The 19,258-nt window shown below is 40.8% G+C and overlaps 1 protein-coding gene across 1 annotated transcript in view; it reads left to right on the top strand.

Moving 5' to 3' along the window:
* VWA8 (von Willebrand factor A domain containing 8) overlaps positions 1-18,835 on the top strand; it is a 199,800-nt gene extending 180,965 nt beyond the window's left edge. The window contains exons 42-45 of the mRNA XM_087759030.1: positions 974-1,132; positions 10,253-10,351; positions 11,525-11,763; positions 14,185-18,835. Of these exons, the coding sequence (XP_087615156.1) occupies positions 974-1,132; positions 10,253-10,351; positions 11,525-11,763; positions 14,185-14,293 (606 nt within the window). The 3' untranslated portion in view covers positions 14,294-18,835. The remainder of the gene's footprint in view (positions 1-973; positions 1,133-10,252; positions 10,352-11,524; positions 11,764-14,184) is intronic.
* The last annotated feature ends 423 nt before the right edge of the window (positions 18,836-19,258 follow it).

Genomic DNA, 19,258 nt, shown 5'->3' with positions numbered 1-19,258 from the left:
GTGAAAGATCAATAAGGGAAAAGTGATTAGATCTTAATTTCTCAGTTTTTTCAAAATGTATTTACTCAGTGTATCAGTTTTAAGGCTTTGAAAAAAAAAGTTCAATTAAGGAGAAAAAGTACACCTTTAAGTTTTGAATAAAAAACAAAATAAATGTAGGATTTAATGGGCCCTTTCTCTCCCTTCGTTTTTGGGAGGACAGGGATGCCACAGTCCATTAAGAGAGCAATTAAAAGAATAAAGCACACAAATGCTTGCAACCCTTTACAGGTAAAAGAAACATTTTAGTTATTTGTTTTTAATGTGACTCATTTTTTGCCAGATCATCTTTAATAGCCTTGTCCTTGAATCCAGACTCCTCTCATTGCACACTAAATAAAACACCTCCCTTGAACGTACTGTGCCAAAAATTGTTAAAACAGATGGGGATTGTTTTCAGGAAAAAATAATGGTTTCAGCATCAGAATGAAGAAGAAACTAGTAGTTAATCAGAACAAGTTTTCAAGCATTTTTGGAATGTTATTAACCTCAGCAGACAAGTTTTTACAGTCTTATATGGGTCCCTGTTAGTACTATAAGCCAAGGAAAAGCATTTCGATTATGAGCCTTGGCAGAAAGAGCAAATTTGAGAGTCTCTTTATTGAAATAAAATGTTAAGAATCAAAACTGAGACAGAAGAAACATTTTCCTGACAAGAATGCATGGACTTTTTTGAGGTATTTTGTTTCCAGTCATTGAAGGTGAGAGGAAAGAATGAATTGAGGTGTCTGTTAAGTAACTGGTTGGAAATAGTTAGAGAAAAGGTTAAAATGTTTCTGTCCTTTTTTTGAAAATAGTCAGTGTTTGCTGGATAAAAGTTTCTTGCTTCACAAAGCGTGTTGGGTTCTCTTTCTGAAATGTTTTATCTTTGCTGACATTTAGCTTTCCCATTTAGACTGTTGTTTTTTTTTTTTCTGCTGTGTTTTCCTGTCAGCCTGGGAGTCCCCAGCAGAAACCCAAACGCTTGCGCCTGGTGGTGGATGTTTCTGGTAGCATGTACCGCTTTAACGGGGTGGATGGGCGACTGGAACGCTCCATGGAGGCTGTCTGCATGGTCATGGAAGCTTTTGAGAATTACGAGCACAAATTCAAGGTAATTACAGCTGGTCTAGGAGCTCTGTGGTTATTGCACAGGCTGCGCGGAGCAGTGGAAAAAGTGTTTCAGCAGTCAGTCTAGCCAAAGAACATTATTCATTCCCACAAGGAAATAAAGACATTAATCTGTTTCTAGCAACCTGAAAAATAATACTAGTGAATGGATAAGAAACATTACATGCTTCAGCAGGGGAGAATTCAATCTAAGACATTAAAGGCTTAGATTTAGCGAAATATGCTGCCTTTTTCTGTATTTATCTGTTTATTTGTTTCTTTGAGCAGAAACGCTTAAGCCTACAGAACACAATATGAGCTTCAGGACATGCAAAGATGCCCAGCCTTTCCATCTGCCCAGAGTACAGACAGTAGTACTTTGTCATGGGAAAAGACCAAACTTCTTTGTCCATTACTTGTGCTCTCTTCCAGTTACCTGAAAGCAAGAAAATAATTTCTTATACTGAAAGATATTCGGTTGCAAATGTTATTTAATGGTAGCCTGCAAAGGAAATGTAAATAAATCTTATACCCTTTTTTGTCTCAGTAACCCTAGACAAGGTCTAGGGTATGTTTCTTTAACCTTAAAAAAGACAGGAATAGCCAATCTCGAGTTAATTCTTGATAAACTCAGTGTTTAATGGAACAATAAAGATGTCCAATGCCTTTACTGAAGAGCATCTCAAACATAAGACTTGAAATACATCTGAACAAAATGTAAAATCTCCTAAACAAAATTAATAGAAAACGTAGTCCGGATCAATTCAGCCAGGTCTGCTTCACATTCTTCCTCCAGCAGCATAATCCTACAGGTTTCTGTTCTTCCGTAGAATCTCCTGTACAAAACCAGGCCATATGGAGGCATGTACTTCTAGAATGTCTTCTAAAGTACAATCATTCAGACTTCCATTTGTCAGGGAAAAGGCTATAAAAGGAGACAGGTATTATGTTTTTAGCCTACTTTCCTAAGGAAACAAGGTGTGTGCTACCGTACTCTCTGGCAGTCATGCTTTCTCCCCTTTAAACATGCTTAAACAGAGTATGTTGCCCAATTTCAAACAGATTTGAAACAGTGGTTTTGTTCCCAAAGACACTAAATTCCTGCAAATGTCATTAAAATAGGCCAGATAGAGAGTTTGTTTGTATTCCTGTTGGAGAAAAATGCTGTAACCATAAGCTTAGGCCCTAGCCCAGAGAAGGCATGTGGGAACTCAACTGTAATTAATAAAATTGTGGGAAATGAGGGGTTTATCGGTTCAACTGCTCAAGTATCTCCTGCTCACTGATAATAGAAAAGTTGATGACAGATATTAAGAGGGCAGTGTAATTACACAACATGATTTGTGTAGCTTGGTAAATCGGGCATATCTGAGCAACACGCATATTAGTGTGGCCAAATGTAGGATCATCCACAAAGGAAGATGAAACATAAGTAGTAGACGCAAGGATAAATATGATATGTTGGGGTACAGTCAGCATGGCTTTTGTAAAGGGAAGTAATGCATTCTGAAGAGTCTATATGTATGTGACAAGCAAGGTTGGTTGATAGAGTCTCCTTAGCCAAAAGCATTTGACAAAATCCCTCACCAGAGGCTCATAAAGAAATGATACTACTTCGGGGATAAAAGGGAAAGCCTTCAGATGGATGAACTGCTGCTTAAAATATAGAAAACAGACTAAGTGGTCATTTTTTAGAGTGAAGAAGTGAAAGAAGGTCACTGGTGGAACTGTGTTGGGATTTGTGCCAGAGCCCATGTTGTTATTTTGTTCTGTATATTCATAAGTGATCTGTAAAAGGGGATGGATAGTGAGGTGACAAAAGTTGCTAGTTGTATGAAGTTATTTGGGAAAATGAAAAGGGAAATCCAGCTGCAAGAAGTTGGAGAAGGAGCTGGCCATGAACGGTGACTGGGAAATGAAACGGCAGATGGTGTTCAGTGCTGTTAAATGCAAAGTGCTGCAGATGGAAGAAAACAATTCTGATTTTAAATACACAGTGAGGAAGTCTCAGCTGTGTGTTAGTGCTCACTCCCAGCTGTGTATTAGTGTTCAACAAAGAAATCTTGTAATTATTTTGTATGGTTCTTTGAACACTCAGTGCCCACCAGCTGTCAAAAAAGCTAATTGAATGTTAGAAACTCTTAGCAAAAGAACAGAGAATAAAGCAGAAAGCATCAGAATGTCACTGTAAACATCCATAGCGCATTCACATCAGGAGTAATGCGTGCAACTTTGGTCCCCCATCTCACAAAAGTTCACGTAGAGCTGAAAAGAACAGTGACAAAGATTACAAACGATATGGAAGTGTCCCCATACAAGAAATGGCTAAGTAGGCAAGAACTGCTCAGTTTGGAGGAAATAAAAATCAAGGGGCTGATAAAATCTTGAGTAAAATGGAAACGGTGACCAGGGGACAGTTGTTCATTCTGTTCTACTACAGTCATTCCTGCTCTTGTTATGAGCAATGAATTATTTTACATTTACACAACAGAGGACAGTGGCTTAGAAGGTGATGACCCTGAAAAAAGATGTAGTGCAGTGGTAGATAACCAGCTGTCCTTACTTCCAGTGTAGCTCTATAGCTGAGAACCCAGACATGACCCTCAGGTGCATGGTAAAGGAGTAACGTGTAGAACTAGACAGACAGACAGCCTACTGTGCAGAATTAGTAAGATCATTAATGTTCAGTTCTGGGATTTTAAAATCTGTTTCATTGCCTTTCAAATCCCTCTGTGTCTATTACAGATTATTATATTTTGCTTGGCAGTAGTTGCTATTGGCCAGTGTTTTGCCCCGCACATAGATGAAACCCTGTATTTGGGTGTGCAAATAGCACAGAATGCAGTTAGTTGTAACAGTACATGTGCCTCTTTAACAACCGCTTGTTTATAAAAACTTACACAAAATCCATGTGCAGTTATTAGATGTGAAAATTGCCACTTTTTGATGGTAGTAAGACAGGAGTAGTAACATTATCCTTACAATCTCTGAGCCAAGAGAGCTGTAAGGCCAATTTTATACTTAAAATAACAGTGGTGAGGAAGATGCTGGAAATTTTAGTGACATACCAAGGAAAAAAGTTGTCATCAGCTTCTACGTCTGTTCAACTTCAGTTGCCTCTAGGGTAACTCTTCTCCATTTAAGGGCTTCTTCCACTGGATAGAGAACTTTGGGGGGCCATTAACAGCCCCTTGATTCAAGGCTGGCGAGATCCAGTGTGAACTCTGTCAACTTCAGAGCTGCTTTTGCCCGAGGGAAGAAAAGTATTTTTCTTCCTCCACATCTCTCTGTGCTGCCTCATTGAGATTTGATTCACTCTAAGCATGATATCTACAAGAGTAGACCAGAGATGACTAGGACAGCAAACAAGATGTGGCCTTATGTTTCACTGGCCACTAAAGTCATCCCCCAAAATGAGCGCAAACAGAGGCATTTATTAACTAGTCGTGTTTGAACCATATCCTTAACATGATCCAATGATTAGGCTAAAGTATCTCTTTTTAAGCTACATTTCACAGTCCTCTCATATGCAGATCTCCCGTGCATGTGTTGATGTACTCTTTGAGTCGTTTCTTTGATAAAAATAACATTTCTGAAATCTCCAGCTCAAAAATACAGATTTTTTTTTAATGTATAATCTGGTATGACAGTTGCTACACCTGCATGAATGCAATCAATAACCAGAACATGTGCCAGTTCCTCAGTTTCTAATGAGTGTAATTAGGTCTTCAAAGAGTAAGAGAGCCAGTGATTGTTTTAAAATATCAGTGACTCCAGTCTGTAAAACACTGACACTTTGCAAGATGCTGCTAATTTTTCTCAGGACCAAGCTGAAGTTTGGGTATGTCTGCAAAAATAGCATATATTTCTCATGTCTAAAAGAGGAACCATGTGAAAAAAGAAAAGAACACACGACTGTGTTGTGTGCAATGAGAAATCTGCAATTTATCACTTTTTTCTTTCTGTTCCTTATCCTCTTCTTGCCTTCCAAGAGTGGTTTTATAAAAACAGACTTTTTTGGCCTTTAGATATGCCTACTGTTATCTGTTTTTCTTGTAGCCCCATCTGCAAGGGTCACAACAACATTTGCTGCAAATTTGACTGGTTTCTTGTGCAACATGTGTTGAACCTGAGGGACCATCAGGCTTTTTGAGCAAAGCATTCTAAGGGGATTTACGTTGTAAAGTTCCCTTCTGCTATCTAAGTGCAGTGCAAACTTTGGAAACCCGTTCTTGGTTCAAGATCGCTTTTCTGCTGGTGCTTGGTTTAGTTCTCTGCTAAATAAGGTTGTGAATGAATGAGATGGGCTTTTCCTTGGTTGTTTTGTCCTATCAGCTGAACTTTCCCCATGTGTGGTACCCCTTGGTTTCGCTGATGATATCAATTGACTGATTGGTCTTTACAGCACTGAATGAAGGTAGAGAATACTTTCTCCCTGCCTTCTTATACAGAAGAGCTAAGTATTGGGTATGTGACTGTAGCAAGCAGGTAACGAAGTTAACCTTCATAAAAAGTCAGACAAGTGCCAGCAGGTATTTGTCAGCTTTTTATGCTTGTTGTAGGACAACCTGCCTGCTTCCATTTCCCATAAGTGCAGGCAGTGAATCATTCCTTGTCAGGCTCATCCCACAGTCGGGAAATCCTTTTAAATTAACAGCCACGTTTCAAAGCCCTCCTCCAATGTCATCTCATCCATGCGTCCTCTGAAGTGCTTTATTAAAGAAAAGAGTGGGGGTAACTGAGATAATAGAAGCCACATTCGCAGTCTCGTCCTGATAATGGAAGTTAAATATGTTCCTACAAATGCCCCTTGACCCCTTAAATGTGTGGATGCATCACTTACATGTGTAAGTTATAAGAAGTGAGTTATTTTGCAGGATTGAAGTTCTTACCTCTTTTGTACATCTCATATTAGGTGCCAATTATTTGAAAATGTACAGAAGGGCAGCTTGTTCTTTATTTTATCTGAGGTAGTATTATGTCTGTCACACAAACCATATGGTTTTACATCATCCCTAATTACCATCATTTGCCCACATGACGGCAGATTTAGGAGGCATGTCCAGTAAATTATCTGACAGCAATTTTATGAAACCTTTAAAGTATTGTAAGTGGTTCAATAAATGGCATGTTATGTAACTGGTAGGAAAAGCCTAAATTGTTATTTATAGCAATATTAAACAGATGATATCGCAGATTTTGCATGCCCATTTCAGCATTCCACATTTGTAGAATTTACTATGGAGGCAGCACTGCTAATTCAGGAAAAAAATAAACGTTCCACATGCTTGGCACAATAGGTTCTTTTAATAATAAACAAAAGGTTTGAAATAAATTCAGAAAAAATAATGTTCAGTGTTGTCCAAAGAAGAGATGAATTTATAAAGATCTAGCCCTCTGGCAGAGGCCTAAGTCACGCTGCCTTTTACATTCAGCATGCGTCTTCTTTCTGCTTTTTAAATGCCTTCAGAAATTAAACCTTTTGGCATGGCAGCTGCAGAAGACAAAGTCTTCCATTTTACTCATTTTAAGCAGCAGCAGCCAGCCATTCGGTGCAAAATGTGACAGTGGAATAGAGATTGTTTTAACCTGCAAGGAAAGAAACCAACAAAATGATGCTATTTCAAGAGACGTGTTTACATATTGTGTACTCACAGCTCTGAATAGAGCAGTCCTTGTCTCGGTGTACCTGAGGCTATTGGAAGACAAGCCGCTGTCTACCACAATAATAAATTAATTCAATTAAGCCTGCACTGTGGCAAACAAGTATTTTGCTGCTGGATTTGTCCTGAGAGCCTATGCTTGCAATCTAGTTTGTAAAACAAAGCAAAAGTCAATTCCGAGTAAGATCGTGTCACAGCTCTTCTCTCACTTTTAACTCCATCCACATCAATTCTCCTAGGGAATTTATGAGAAAAATGCATCGGATCCCTACTCCTCAGAGGCCCTTTTTCTGTGCTTGTCTTTAGCTCCAGGGCTCGTGCAAAGGAAGGAGACTGGTTTTGACAAAGCGTGCGTGCACCTGCATGTGCTGGGGTTCCCAGCTGGCCAGGGCTGCGGAGCTGTCTGCACCTTTTCTTTAAAATGAGCGCGCCAAGATAACATCAAATCACTAAGGGTTCATTTTACTAGAACACAAATTAGAAGGAGGTAATAATTCACTGAAAGAAAACCTGGATGAGAGATTTAAATCCTCCTTCTTTGCCCTTGCTGAGTGGGGTTCTTTGCTCCAGTTTTACTCTGTCCCAAACTCTGTTTTCGTAAGTTGCAGGAGACTCCGTACATTCCCGTGGGGAAACATCTCCTTTCTGTCACCTCTAAAGCTTGTCTGTGAGCCTGCTCCCGTCCCTCCCTCCCAGGGATGGTCTCCCAGGCTGCAGTCTTATGCTGACTTAAGTCAGTCCAAGTCAGGGCAGCCTCACGGTCATTAGCTTTTGGCCACTCCTGGTCCTTGATTTGACTTCCAGGGGCTCAGAGCACCATGAGGACCAGCACGCGAGGGCTGGTGACCACGGCACTTCTCTTCCACAGAGCAGCTGCTCAGGCATGGCAAGATCTCACCCTGCTTTTGGGGAGGCCCCATCTGACCCCAAATGCAGCAGCCAGGACAAAGCAAACAGGCACTTCATCCCTGCTGCCTCACCACATTTTTTTAATCACAAATAGCGTAGTAAACTGTCGGCAAGGAAACAGATAACATCTTTTAAATATACGTACTCTGGTGCATGCATGGGCACACACGGAGAGTAATAAGCAGCAGGCCGAGGAGGGAGCAGGCAGGACATGATGTTCCCAGGTGAATGTCTTTACGTGCCTGCGATAGTTTGCACAGGTCCTTTCAGCCTCGTCTTGCCTGTACCCAGGTTGTACGTTCCCACCTTGTGCAAGAATGTGGAGGGGACCCAACCATAGGTTCAACCTCTGGTGTTTCATCTAGCAGCTACAGCAGTTCCCTTTACACAGACTGTCACACTGAGTTTACACCCAGCCTTTTTGAGACGAAAGGTTGGTCCGTTATTAGTGTGTGCCAAGAACCAAAATGATATTCCCAAATAGCAAAGTTTGGCCTGCTCCCATGAACTCAGTATGGCAGAGCTGATACCAGGACACCTGGTGGGAGAGGTCCGTGAAATGCTGGGAAGGAGCTCGTTACGAAGGAATCGGGCTTCTTTCTACACAGGAGAATGACAGCATTTTGCTTTACATAGTTAGGTTGTTGATTTAAAAGTGATACCGAATACAAAACTGCTCAGCAAAGGACGTGCAGGGTTTTGTAATTAAGAGCCTACCCTGAAGATCTGTGGACATTTGACATTACGTAAGAACCACATCAGCGCTGTATATTTTCTGCTCCATTAAACCACTGCTTTATTTAGTTCCTCTGATTTGAATAATCTCTAGTTTTTAAAACAATACACATGCACGCTCTCTTTGTGTGTGGTTCACGTTCTGGATTTATTCCTGTATTAATTCAGAAGTACGTTGAATGTAACCTCAACATTATTCTCAAAATTTGTATATTTTCATTTGCCATGTCTTTTCTCCAGGAAAGATAATGGTTTGGGGAAGACAGAAACACCAGCTAAATATTCATCAGGAAAGAGAGGATCTGAAGCATTACTGGTGATAAGAAATAGGTTTTGAAGAGAAAGCATGTGTCAAACTGGAAGCTTTACATGAGGCTGGGTAGCAAACACCAGAAGGAGCTGAGGAGAACGGGAATGGGAAAAGCCAGCAGAGCAGAATGAAGTGGGAGTACATAGGGACTAGGTTATGTAAAGATTTCCTAGGGGAAGGAAGTCTGGGTTATGTGAGGCTGTCATAAAACGGTCTGACCCTGGGTGAAATAATGTGGCACGTTTGCTGTTTTGCAGAGGGAGGTGTCACCTTTAAAAATGTTCCAGCTGCTGTAGCTTTGTTTTACTCTTGATAAATTTTTAAGCAAATTAGTGCTATGGAAACAATTACAAAGAGCTTTGTCAATAAAAAATGCCATTTCCCCAGTCTCCAAAACCAGACTTATACCAAATAAAGTGGTCTGCAATAGGAAAGAAAATTCAGAAAGTCTTTGAGGATGAGACCCGCCTTTTACCAAATGATTATGTGGGAATTAGGGATGGTGAACCCGGCAGGGACCTGTAGGCAGTACTTGAATAAAAGATAACAGAAAGGCGAAATATTGCACAAGGGCTCCCTGTCAGCTAAAGACAGGTCTGTGCCCGCTAGTCAGGGGAAAATACGGGCATGTTCATGTTGAGGAATTGCCAGTTAAGGTCTCTCCAGGCTGAGGATCCGTGCACTGTGCTCTATTATTTGGTGTAGACAGCTTTTGAATCCACTTTTGTCCTGCTCTTCTCCTTGGGGTGACTGCCACGTCCACGACACAAAGGGCAGGTCGGGACCTTCCCATAACTCAGCTTGTCTTGGTTTTCATGTATCGACAATAAAAATCTCACATAAAACAAAGGCCTTCCCAATATTACGTTATTTGTTCAACAAGATATTTGAACTATTACAGCTCTACATGTCAAGTTTTTGCAGCATCTTTCACAGGAGAATGATGCGCACACCATCTCCTTTGAAAATGTACAGAGACTCTTCGAATTCACTTCTCTGCATACTTTCAGCAATGACTTTGATCTGTTATGCACAAAAATAAGGAGTGCTGATTTTCAAAAAAGAAGGCTTGTAATACTTTTTTTTCCAGAGCAGAATGAGGTCACAAAAGCGATCCATCAAACCTGGGAGCTACTCTCAAACAATGCACTACTTGTTTGTCAGGCTCAAGAGGATGAAAATTGCTACTTTAAGAAAATGAGTGGACAATGTGAGAGGGCAAGGTCTTGATCTTATGCATCACCACTCTGCAATTGGTGGGATGATGTGAAAAACAGACCATGGAAATAAGTACTGTTCTTTAATTTCATTATTTAGCAATTCTTTCCCATGTTTTCATGTCGGTGAGAAATTGCAAGTAGTTCCCTTAAGCAGCTCATAAACGGAAGCAGGGAACAGTATTTGAGTTTTCTTGTTGAAAGCAAATTGCCTTTGATCTGTCTCGTGTCATTGTGACCCAAGGGCCATTCGTGACTAATAGATGACTGATGAAGTTTCTTTCTTGCAGTATGATATTGTTGGACATTCAGGAGATGGCTTCGACATCGCCTTGGTTGGGAGTGACAAAGTTCCCAAGAACAATAAGCAAAGATTAGAGATTCTTAAGGTAAATCCTACTGATAAGTGATGATGGATAATTAAGGATTTTATGACTGCGAAGATAAAATTTTAAGTAGGTCACAGGATGCAAAACGTAAGGAGAGTGAAATAAAAGAAAGACAAGAAAGCGAAATTTGTGTATTTGCATAAAGCTGAAACAGGACCTTTCAGAGACCTTGCAGAAAACAAATTGTGCCAAAATGGTAGAAGATAGATAGGCCTTTTTCGGTACTGCTGTGTCATTTTGACTGCCTGTCAAACGATATAGGAAGTTCCAAACATTATACATTGATATAGATAGCTCTGCCTAAATAATGTGGTGGTATTATTAGTGTGTAAGTGACTAATTTAAACTGTAGAGGGATACCAGGTCATTGATTTAGCCTGATACCTTCAAAAAGTGATGTGTCACAGTAGCAGTGGGAAAATGTGTCAATGCTAGGCTCAAAATGTGTTAAATCACAGTTGCAAAGTGAGTGTATTCATCAAGGCTTTACTGCAATAGGATGGAGAAAAATTGCAGGATTTACCTGGTTGGCAGCTTGAGAGGTCAGAGCTGTGTATTTGAGCTTGCTTCAAAAAGTATTTTCAAAAGATCAGCAGTTACTTGGGTTGGAAGGACTGGTTTTTTAATGTCTAAAATTCCTTGCATAGGAAACAGCTTCATCAATGCAAACAGTGTATTTATTTCATAAAAGCTCAAACAAACTGTTTCAGCATTTTTAAACCTTGCTGCTGATGTCAGGAGTCAAATATTTGATAACAACTGTAGCACTATTAGGGGTTGGAAGTCTAGTGCAAATTATAAACAGGCAGGAGCCAGTCACGCTATTAGGAAACTAAGCCCTGTTTTCTTCCTTAAATAGACAGGAATATAGCTACTCAAACTGCAGTTGATCAAAGTATTTTACCTTCCTTAAGATCCAGTCTAATTCTGTCCATGCATGGATTTTGTTTGTTTGACCTACTGTGTTTCTAAGAAGTGATGCCTGTCTTAAAATATGCCATATTATGTACAAAAAGCTGCATCTTCTGTAGTATCTGGAGTACTGTCCACATTTCTGAAGTATCCCCGAATATAGCATAACTGAATATTTGCTCCCCCCCTGTGCCAGCTGAAATGAATGTTTATTCATGAAGTCATCTCACATATTTCCACTTGGTTATGCTGTGCACACAGATCATGCATGCCCATGCTCAGTTCTGCATGAGTGGAGACCATACCTTGGAAGGGACAGAGCACGCCATTCGTGAAATTGCCAAGGAAGAGGCTGACGAGTATTTTGTTATCGTCTTGAGTGATGCAAATCTCGAGCGATACGGTATTCCGCCATCGAGGTTTGCCCAAGTCTTGACCACCAATGCTCAAGTCAATGCTTTTGCCATATTTATAGGATCGTTAGGAGACCAGGCAGATAGGTAAGTATATTTGTTTTATCCCCAATAACTTTCTTTGTTTCTATTCATCATAAATCTAAACTATGCTTTTATTGCAGTGAAGTTAGGCATAGTTGCCCATGCTGGTGTTCTGCACTAAGGTTTTGATCATAGAATCATAAAATCACAGAATGGTTGGGGTCGGAAGGGACCTTCAAAGATCATCTCGTCCAACCTCCCTGCTATGGGCAGGGACATCTTGCACTAGATCAGGTTGCTCACAACCCCATCCAAACTGACCTTGAACACTTCCAATGAAGGGACATCCGCAACTTCTCTGGGCAACCTGTGCCAGTGTCTCACCGTCCTCACAGTAAAGAGTTTCTTCCTTACATCCAATCTAAACCTACTCTTTCAGTTTAAAACCGTTGCCCCTTGTCCTGTCACTACAGGCCCTGGCAAAATGTCTCTCTCCGTCCTTCTTATGAGCCCCGTTTATCTATAGAAAGGCCACAATAAGACCTTCCTGGAGCCTCCTCTTCTCCAGGCTGAACAACCCCAGCTCTTTCAGCCTTTCTTCAAAGGAGAGGTGTTCCATCCCTCTGACCATTTTCATGGCCCTCCTCTGGACCCGCTCCAACAGGTCCATGTCTGTCTTGTGCTGAGGACCGCGGAGCTGGACGCAGTACTCCAGGTGGGGTCTCACCAGAGCGGAGTAGAGGGGCAGAATCACCTTCCTTGACCTGTTGGCCACGCTTCTTTTGATGCAGCCCAGGATATGGATGGCCGCCTGGGCTGCGAGCGCACACTGTCAGCTCGAGTCCCAGTTTTCATCCATCATTCCAGTTTTTTTATGTGCTATCAAGAAGCAGTAGCTTTGACTTGTGTCAGGAAGGAGACTGGTTCGTGGGTCCTTGCAGTTATGGCTAGCTAGTTCAGAGCATTCTGAAGCCGTCCTCCCACTGGAGGATGTGCACTATCCCCAAATGTAATACCACTATGTAATCATGATGGAGACATGGTGCCTTTGCTGTTGCCCAGTATGGGGTTTGAATGCATGTGGGCCTAAGAAAAGAGATTAAAGCAAGAGAAGCTGGAGTTTAATGGTCTTTAAAACTGCCAAAAACTTGACTGAGATACTCCCCTTGTGTTAGAGACCTACATTCTTTGAAGAGTGTGAGCCAATATGCCCATTTTTAGTGCTACTACATAATTTTACTTTAAATTGTTTGGGCACAGGGAAAAATAAGGAAATTCTGTCCCAGGTGATGTTCCATATCCACTGAGGGCCAGCACATGCAGCAAAAAGCTGGTGTAGCCACAAATATCAACAGTGCCTTTTCTGCTTCTGTTCGAGTCTTCAACTAGAGCAGAATGAGAGAAGGCCCAAAGGGAATTGGCCCTCGGTACATAGTTTTAATCAGAAAAGGGTTGAAAGATACAGCTGCACAGCCAGCGTTAGTCATGTCTGCAGGTCTGTACATCAGAGCTGTGTTATGCATGGGAAAAGAATCCATTCTGAAAGATTATAATTACAGAAGGTTCTTTTACTCCTGCTAGGAATTTAAAAAAAAAAAAAAAAAAAAGCATTGACCATATCCTGCTGTGTAAAAGGAGATCTTATAATTGCCTAGTTCACTGGGTATGGAAAATGCACACAATGCTGTCACTGAAATGCATTTCTATGTACGTGGAAGTGCAGAATTAGACAAAGCCTTCCTGTAACTGCTGTGGGGGAAGGAGAAGGGAATTCTCTGTTGCAGCTTTTTTAAAGCTCACTTTAAAAGTGAGACTTAACTTAGCGTTGGAGAAACGGTGTGGAGCATAAATTCCTTTAAAAAGCAGTGAAAAAATAAATTCCAAGCTTGCTGACTGGGCATGAGGGACATGGGCTTTGTAACATGCATCTTGTTTAGTTTTTTTAAGGGGAGTTAAGCTGTAAATAAAAATGTGTCAGGCTAATATTGGCAGAAAAATATCTTTCCATCTAATCTGTTGCAATCTTGAAGAGGAAATACAAAGAGCATATTTAGAATCACTGGTGGCGTTGAACTGAAAGAGCTGTGGGTTCATGGTAATCTATTTAGAGTAAGTAAATATCTTCATTTCCAGAGTAAATCTCTAGCTGCCCTCAGAAAAACAGTTGTGGTAGTACCTTGTGGGGGTCACTGGTACCTTGATCAAAATGGACTTTTTGCATGTCAGAAAGAGGACGTGACTAGAAATCGCTAGAAACAGTCTTGATTGTCTTGCTGAAAAGACCTCTGTGACTTAGCTGCTCTTGGTGTTTCCTCCCGCTGCTGCTTTCCCAAGCCTTTAATTGCGTGGTGACAGCAATGTGAACAGCATGGATTGGCAAGGTATTCAAAAGGAAAAAACATCCGTTCTTAAGGAACGCTGGCTTGTGGTAGGGAAGATAATTTGAAATGGTAATTGTGTCTTGTCCCTCCTTCTGCTCCTTAGGCTGCAGAGGACACTACCAGCAGGTCGGTCTTTTATTGCCATGGATACCAAAGAGATCCCCCAGATTTTGCAGCAGATCTTCACATCTACGATGTTGTCAAGTGCCTAAGCATGAATTCAAAGAAGAAACCCACTCCTGCTGGAGATACAAACCCTAAAGCTAAACACAGTTATTAATAAAATACATACTGTTCTCTAATCAGCAAAGCGACCCAAATCTGCACGACAGCCGGGCTGTAAAATTTCACCCAAAATCTCTCAACTGACTTAGCGCGTTCAAAGAAGTGCAGCGGGGCAGAGGTAAATTGCAGGATGGCAACAGAGCGAATGTTTTTCCAGGAGACAAATAAATAAAGGAGAGTTTGTGATCATTCCTCTGCCTGCCCTGCTGCCAGCACTACGGTATCATCTCACCCTGTTCTGTTAAACATGGTTCGCTGGGATTTGATAATATTATGCAAGGCAGAGCCGGGCAATCTGTTTCAGTGTTTTGTGTGCATATGTTTGAATGGGTGGTTAACTCCATCTCTGATTTAAACAGGACTGCTCTTGTCTGGCAGGAAGCCCTTCCTTCCTCTTCTGTTGCTTTCTTGTCCTGACGGGGATCGGGGCTTTGCCACTGGATGCTGGGAACAATGGGGCAGTTTGGAAACACTGACCATCCTGTGTAAACATCCATTATCTGATCAGGCACGGTGCTCAGAGTTGTCAGATCTAGAGAAAGTGGCTGTTAAGAAGGAAAACAAAACAAAAATAGATTCTTTCAGTTCTGCCGGTGAAAAGTAAGGGGAAAGGGTCAAAATGGTCTTAAGGACCCAACAGCCAGCATTTGCAAGGAGGGGACTACTGCCGTGTCTTCTCTGCGTGACCGATGATGCCGTCCCGCTGTGCTGTTGCCCCAAATCCCCAGGATGGGCCTCAGTACCTGGAGGTGGCTTTTCGGTCGGGAGACAAAAATGCTACTAATGCTTTGCTAGAGCTCCTTCATGATGCGTTTTGCTTGGGTCTTTTGAAGATGAAACTGGAGGAGAGATCTAGGCATGAGAAAATAAGTTCTTTTTTATAAAGGAAGAGGGAAAAAATCTGTTTTTATTTTAGCAAGATATCTGTGTTGGGGTATATTTAGTATCCAGGATAGTTATAAAGACTTATTTTATAATTCAATCAGCGGGTGTTTGGCTTGTCCCGTGAGGCAATCGTCCCTCTTTATCTACTAAAGAACAGATATCTTGTAGTGCATCAGGAGCACAGGAATACTTGAAGAATTTAATGTATGATTTAACTAAGCAGGAGGGTGTGCATCATCGCTGATACTGTGTTGGCCTTAATTTGAGGGTACCTGAATAGAAAAAAGTCAAGGGAGAGTACTTATAAAAATCTGAAGGAGGAATTGCAATACTTTACTTCTAATATTTCTCTCAAAGTTGCTCAAACCGCACTGTGAGCAGTATATTTGGAGGGGAGGAGGCAAATTAATTTGATCTTGATAAATACAACCATTGGTGTTTTAAAGGGTCCAGTTTCTAGTGGTCATTCTCTACTCCATCAGTCTTGCAGAAAAAAGCTTTACCAGACCATCTTTACCGGTCCCGTATTTAGGACGAGGCATTTCAAAGCCTGGCCAGCTTCGAAACTCTTTATGGCAAGAGAAGACGGAAGATGTTTTTCAAAGGCTTGTTAGTATTGTTCTGATAACTATATATGTGAAAACAAAGAGGTTGAAGATGCAATTCCTGTTCGGAGAGAAGGGAATTGGGAGGGGAAAGTTGGGAAGGTTATCCCTGGCTGGGACTGTGCATGTACATGCACACACACACAGACACAACTAGTAAGCGGAAGCACGCTTCAAAATAGAAATATCTTGGTCCTGTAAATACATGATGAGATACTAAATGCAATAAAGAATTGGCATATTAATAAGTCTGTTAGTAAATGTGTTTTTACGTGGAAATTCCTTCAGCACCTTTGCTTTTATTGCCAGCAGTCCTTCAAAAAAGAAGCATTTCATTACAGTTAGTTAGCAAATGTACTGTACGCTTTCTAGATTACTTGGGTGGATGAATTTTCTCACCTCAGATTTACATGCAGTATAATACTGTTATATTTATCAAAAAAAATTAGTGTTATTTAAGGGAAACTGTAAGGTAAACCCTATTTTAAACCTTTTGTTCAATTATCCCTGTAAATTGTATTTCGTGTCATGCTATTTAAAGTTACCTTTCTGTGCTGTTTGGCTTTAGTCTTTGTTTCAGGAGATGTCTGTTGTGCTTCAGGTCACGTTTCATGGGCCCACAGGATATGACCGTGTCCCGGGCCAGGCCAGCCAGGAGGGTGACTGGGAGAGGGTGGAAGCAGTTCCCGATAGATTTTCAGAGAAAGGGAGAAGAAATGAATGAAACTTCCCCCCCTAGTTCAGAAGGAGAGGGTTTGGGGTTTGCTTTTAACAACGCTTCATTGCAGAGCATATTTAACCCGACAGCGTCTCTCTAAATTGTTACAATTCAGGGCGAAATTTTCCCCGGGCCGTGCATCTCTCACCTGCTTTAATGCCCATTGCTACCCCAGGGAAAGCAAAGCAGCAGCTGTGCTTTTCCCTGTCTCTCAAGGACTGGCAGGGTTATTTCACTGCTGAGAAATTCAGCAAACACTCTTCTTTCATGTCCCTGGGACTTGCAGAGCTTCTTAATATGCATTTATTTTTAATTAGTAGATGTTTAACTAACAGCAGCACCAGCGACTGCTCTTCTTGCAATGCATGCACCAGTGTTGTGTGTCACTCGTTCCCCGCGAAAGCGTGTTAAGGTATTTTTCGTCTCTTCTCACACTTTATTAAGGCACTTTCGCACTCATTGGTTTTTATGAAAAGGCACTGTTTCGGCGAATGAATAGAGCTGCCGGTTGGAGCGGGTCCTGACTTGTCGCTAATGCTTTAATAGCATTAGTCACATCAGCAGTAGTGATTTTAACTACCTCTTATAATGCAGATTTTGGTCTAGTTCTAGTTCTGTTTATGTATGTACTATGTTCATACTCACTAGCCAGTTAGTGACAGTATGCAGTCATTTAGGGTTATTATTGAACTGAGGTGCAAAAAAAAAAAAAAAATCACAGAAAGCGCAGGCAGAGCAAAGCACGTTCAACGTTTAGAGACATAGGCAGCTTCACACGACCATGTGTAAAAGTGATGGGTTAGCATGAAGCGTGAGGAGAGTTAGGAGGGACTCGTAATCTTTGACTCCAGCAGTCTTTTTTTTTTTTTTTCACTCTTTCCTTTACCGACGCTGGGTGTCAAACATGATTGCGAATGTCGTGCTAGAACTTATCCATTAGCCTGATAAAATTCAGACTAAAGGTCCTCATCGTTGATCAAATATATTGATGTAATATTCGAGCAAACAAGCATACAACAGGAGATTTAGATACTGTATTATATGTGCAAAGTCAAACCAAAAAAAGAACCCTGATGCCTCGTTGAGAGTACAGGTAAGAGATGCAGGAATACCAGAGGTTTTCTTTGTCTATACAGTTAAGACTTTTTTTTAAATTATTACAAAACAAGTATTAAAATAATTTGGACAATTAATTAAAAAAACAAGTAATTGTGCTGTGTTGGCTGTTGCACATTATCATGTTTATTAATAAATAACATGCCTATAAAAATGAGAATGTACAAGATATTTATTGAGAAATAAAAATATAATTCCTAACCATGTATCAAATCTCGAAAGCTGATTCGAAAATATAATTATTGTACAGAACCTCTAGATTAGAAAAGGTCAGGGTTTAGTTACTGCTTTAAATGCTACTGTTTTAGTGAAAATAGGTAAAGCTCTTCAGTTTGTCTGCTGTAAATACCATGGAAGTTGTTCAGCCCCTAGATAATTCTGCTTCTGCAACAAACATGTCTATTTTGGCCCCATCTTAAAAAAAAAAAACAAACAAAAAAACCCCCACCATCTTGCATTTTATCATTTACTGTTCTTTCTGCCAGCATTTGGGGAGTGCAAACACGCTCTCCTGTCCTGACAATCAACCTTTTAGAAAAGGAAGGTCAACATTTCTCCCTCTCAGACCCTGTGTATGCTGTATAGTAACGGCGCTCAACACGTGGAAGCATCTCACATGGTCCGTTACGTGTGGAAGACGTTTTATCCAACGTAATAGGCGGCCAACAATCCCTGAACATCACGCGAGGTAAGTGACAGTCTTTAACCCGGGATTGGTGCTCTGGGTGTTATAGTCAGGGAATGGCAGATATGGATGCCCAAAGCATTTGAGCATTTTGGAGTAGTCCAGTGAAGCCAAGACCCTCCTGTATCGGTTGAATTAAAATGCTTCCCACACTGTATGGGACTGTGCTATTGGGGATATTTTTTCCCAGACAGTTCTCAGTGTAGCTGTTTGATGTGACCATGCTCTTTGCTGGGAATGTTGGTGATCTCCAGCTCAAGAATGTGCGATTGTTTACAACAGTTTGTAGCGAAGAAATTCCCCCAGAAAAAAATACGCTTGCAAAGCAAACCATTCAGCTGAAGGATTTTGTCTTCTAGGAGAGGGCTTTACACCAGATATTTTAATCCTTAAAACCAGAAGAGGTCTGTCTTTATCACCAATCATTCACTGATTCCTAAGCAGGCTATTTTAGAAAGTCCTTTTGCAAAATTGCTGCGTGAATATGAGACTACCAGTGGTTTATTTCTCAGAATGCACATTGCTGCAGTGTGATGCACAGTATCTGTTCTGCACCACAATCCTGAGAAAGAGGAAAACTAAGTTATTCTCTGATATTACAAGCATTAAAAGGTTGTTTGTATTGTTCAGTCTTCAAACAGGTTAAAAAAATCTAGAGTTCATGGTGTCATCAAAATAAACAGGTAACAAATTGCCTAATTCAGAAGTGCTTTTGCTTTTGAGATTGTTGTGACATGTGAACAGCATCATCACTGAATACAATGTTTTAAAGTCAGCTACATTTTCTGGGAAATAAGTGTGTGTGGGAAGATTTGAAGAAGAGATTCAACATCTTCAAGATGAAGATGATGGTGAGGGTTTTTTTCAAACGTGAGGACAGCAT

The sequence above is a fragment of the Nipponia nippon genome, unplaced genomic scaffold (assembly GCF_047370975.1).
Source record: "Nipponia nippon isolate SJK-2023a ecotype South Korea unplaced genomic scaffold, ASM4737097v1 scaffold_2, whole genome shotgun sequence".
Taxonomy (NCBI): Eukaryota; Metazoa; Chordata; class Aves; order Pelecaniformes; family Threskiornithidae; genus Nipponia; species Nipponia nippon.
Note: the sequence above shows the minus strand (reverse complement) of the source record. Positions and strands in the feature narration are given on the sequence as shown.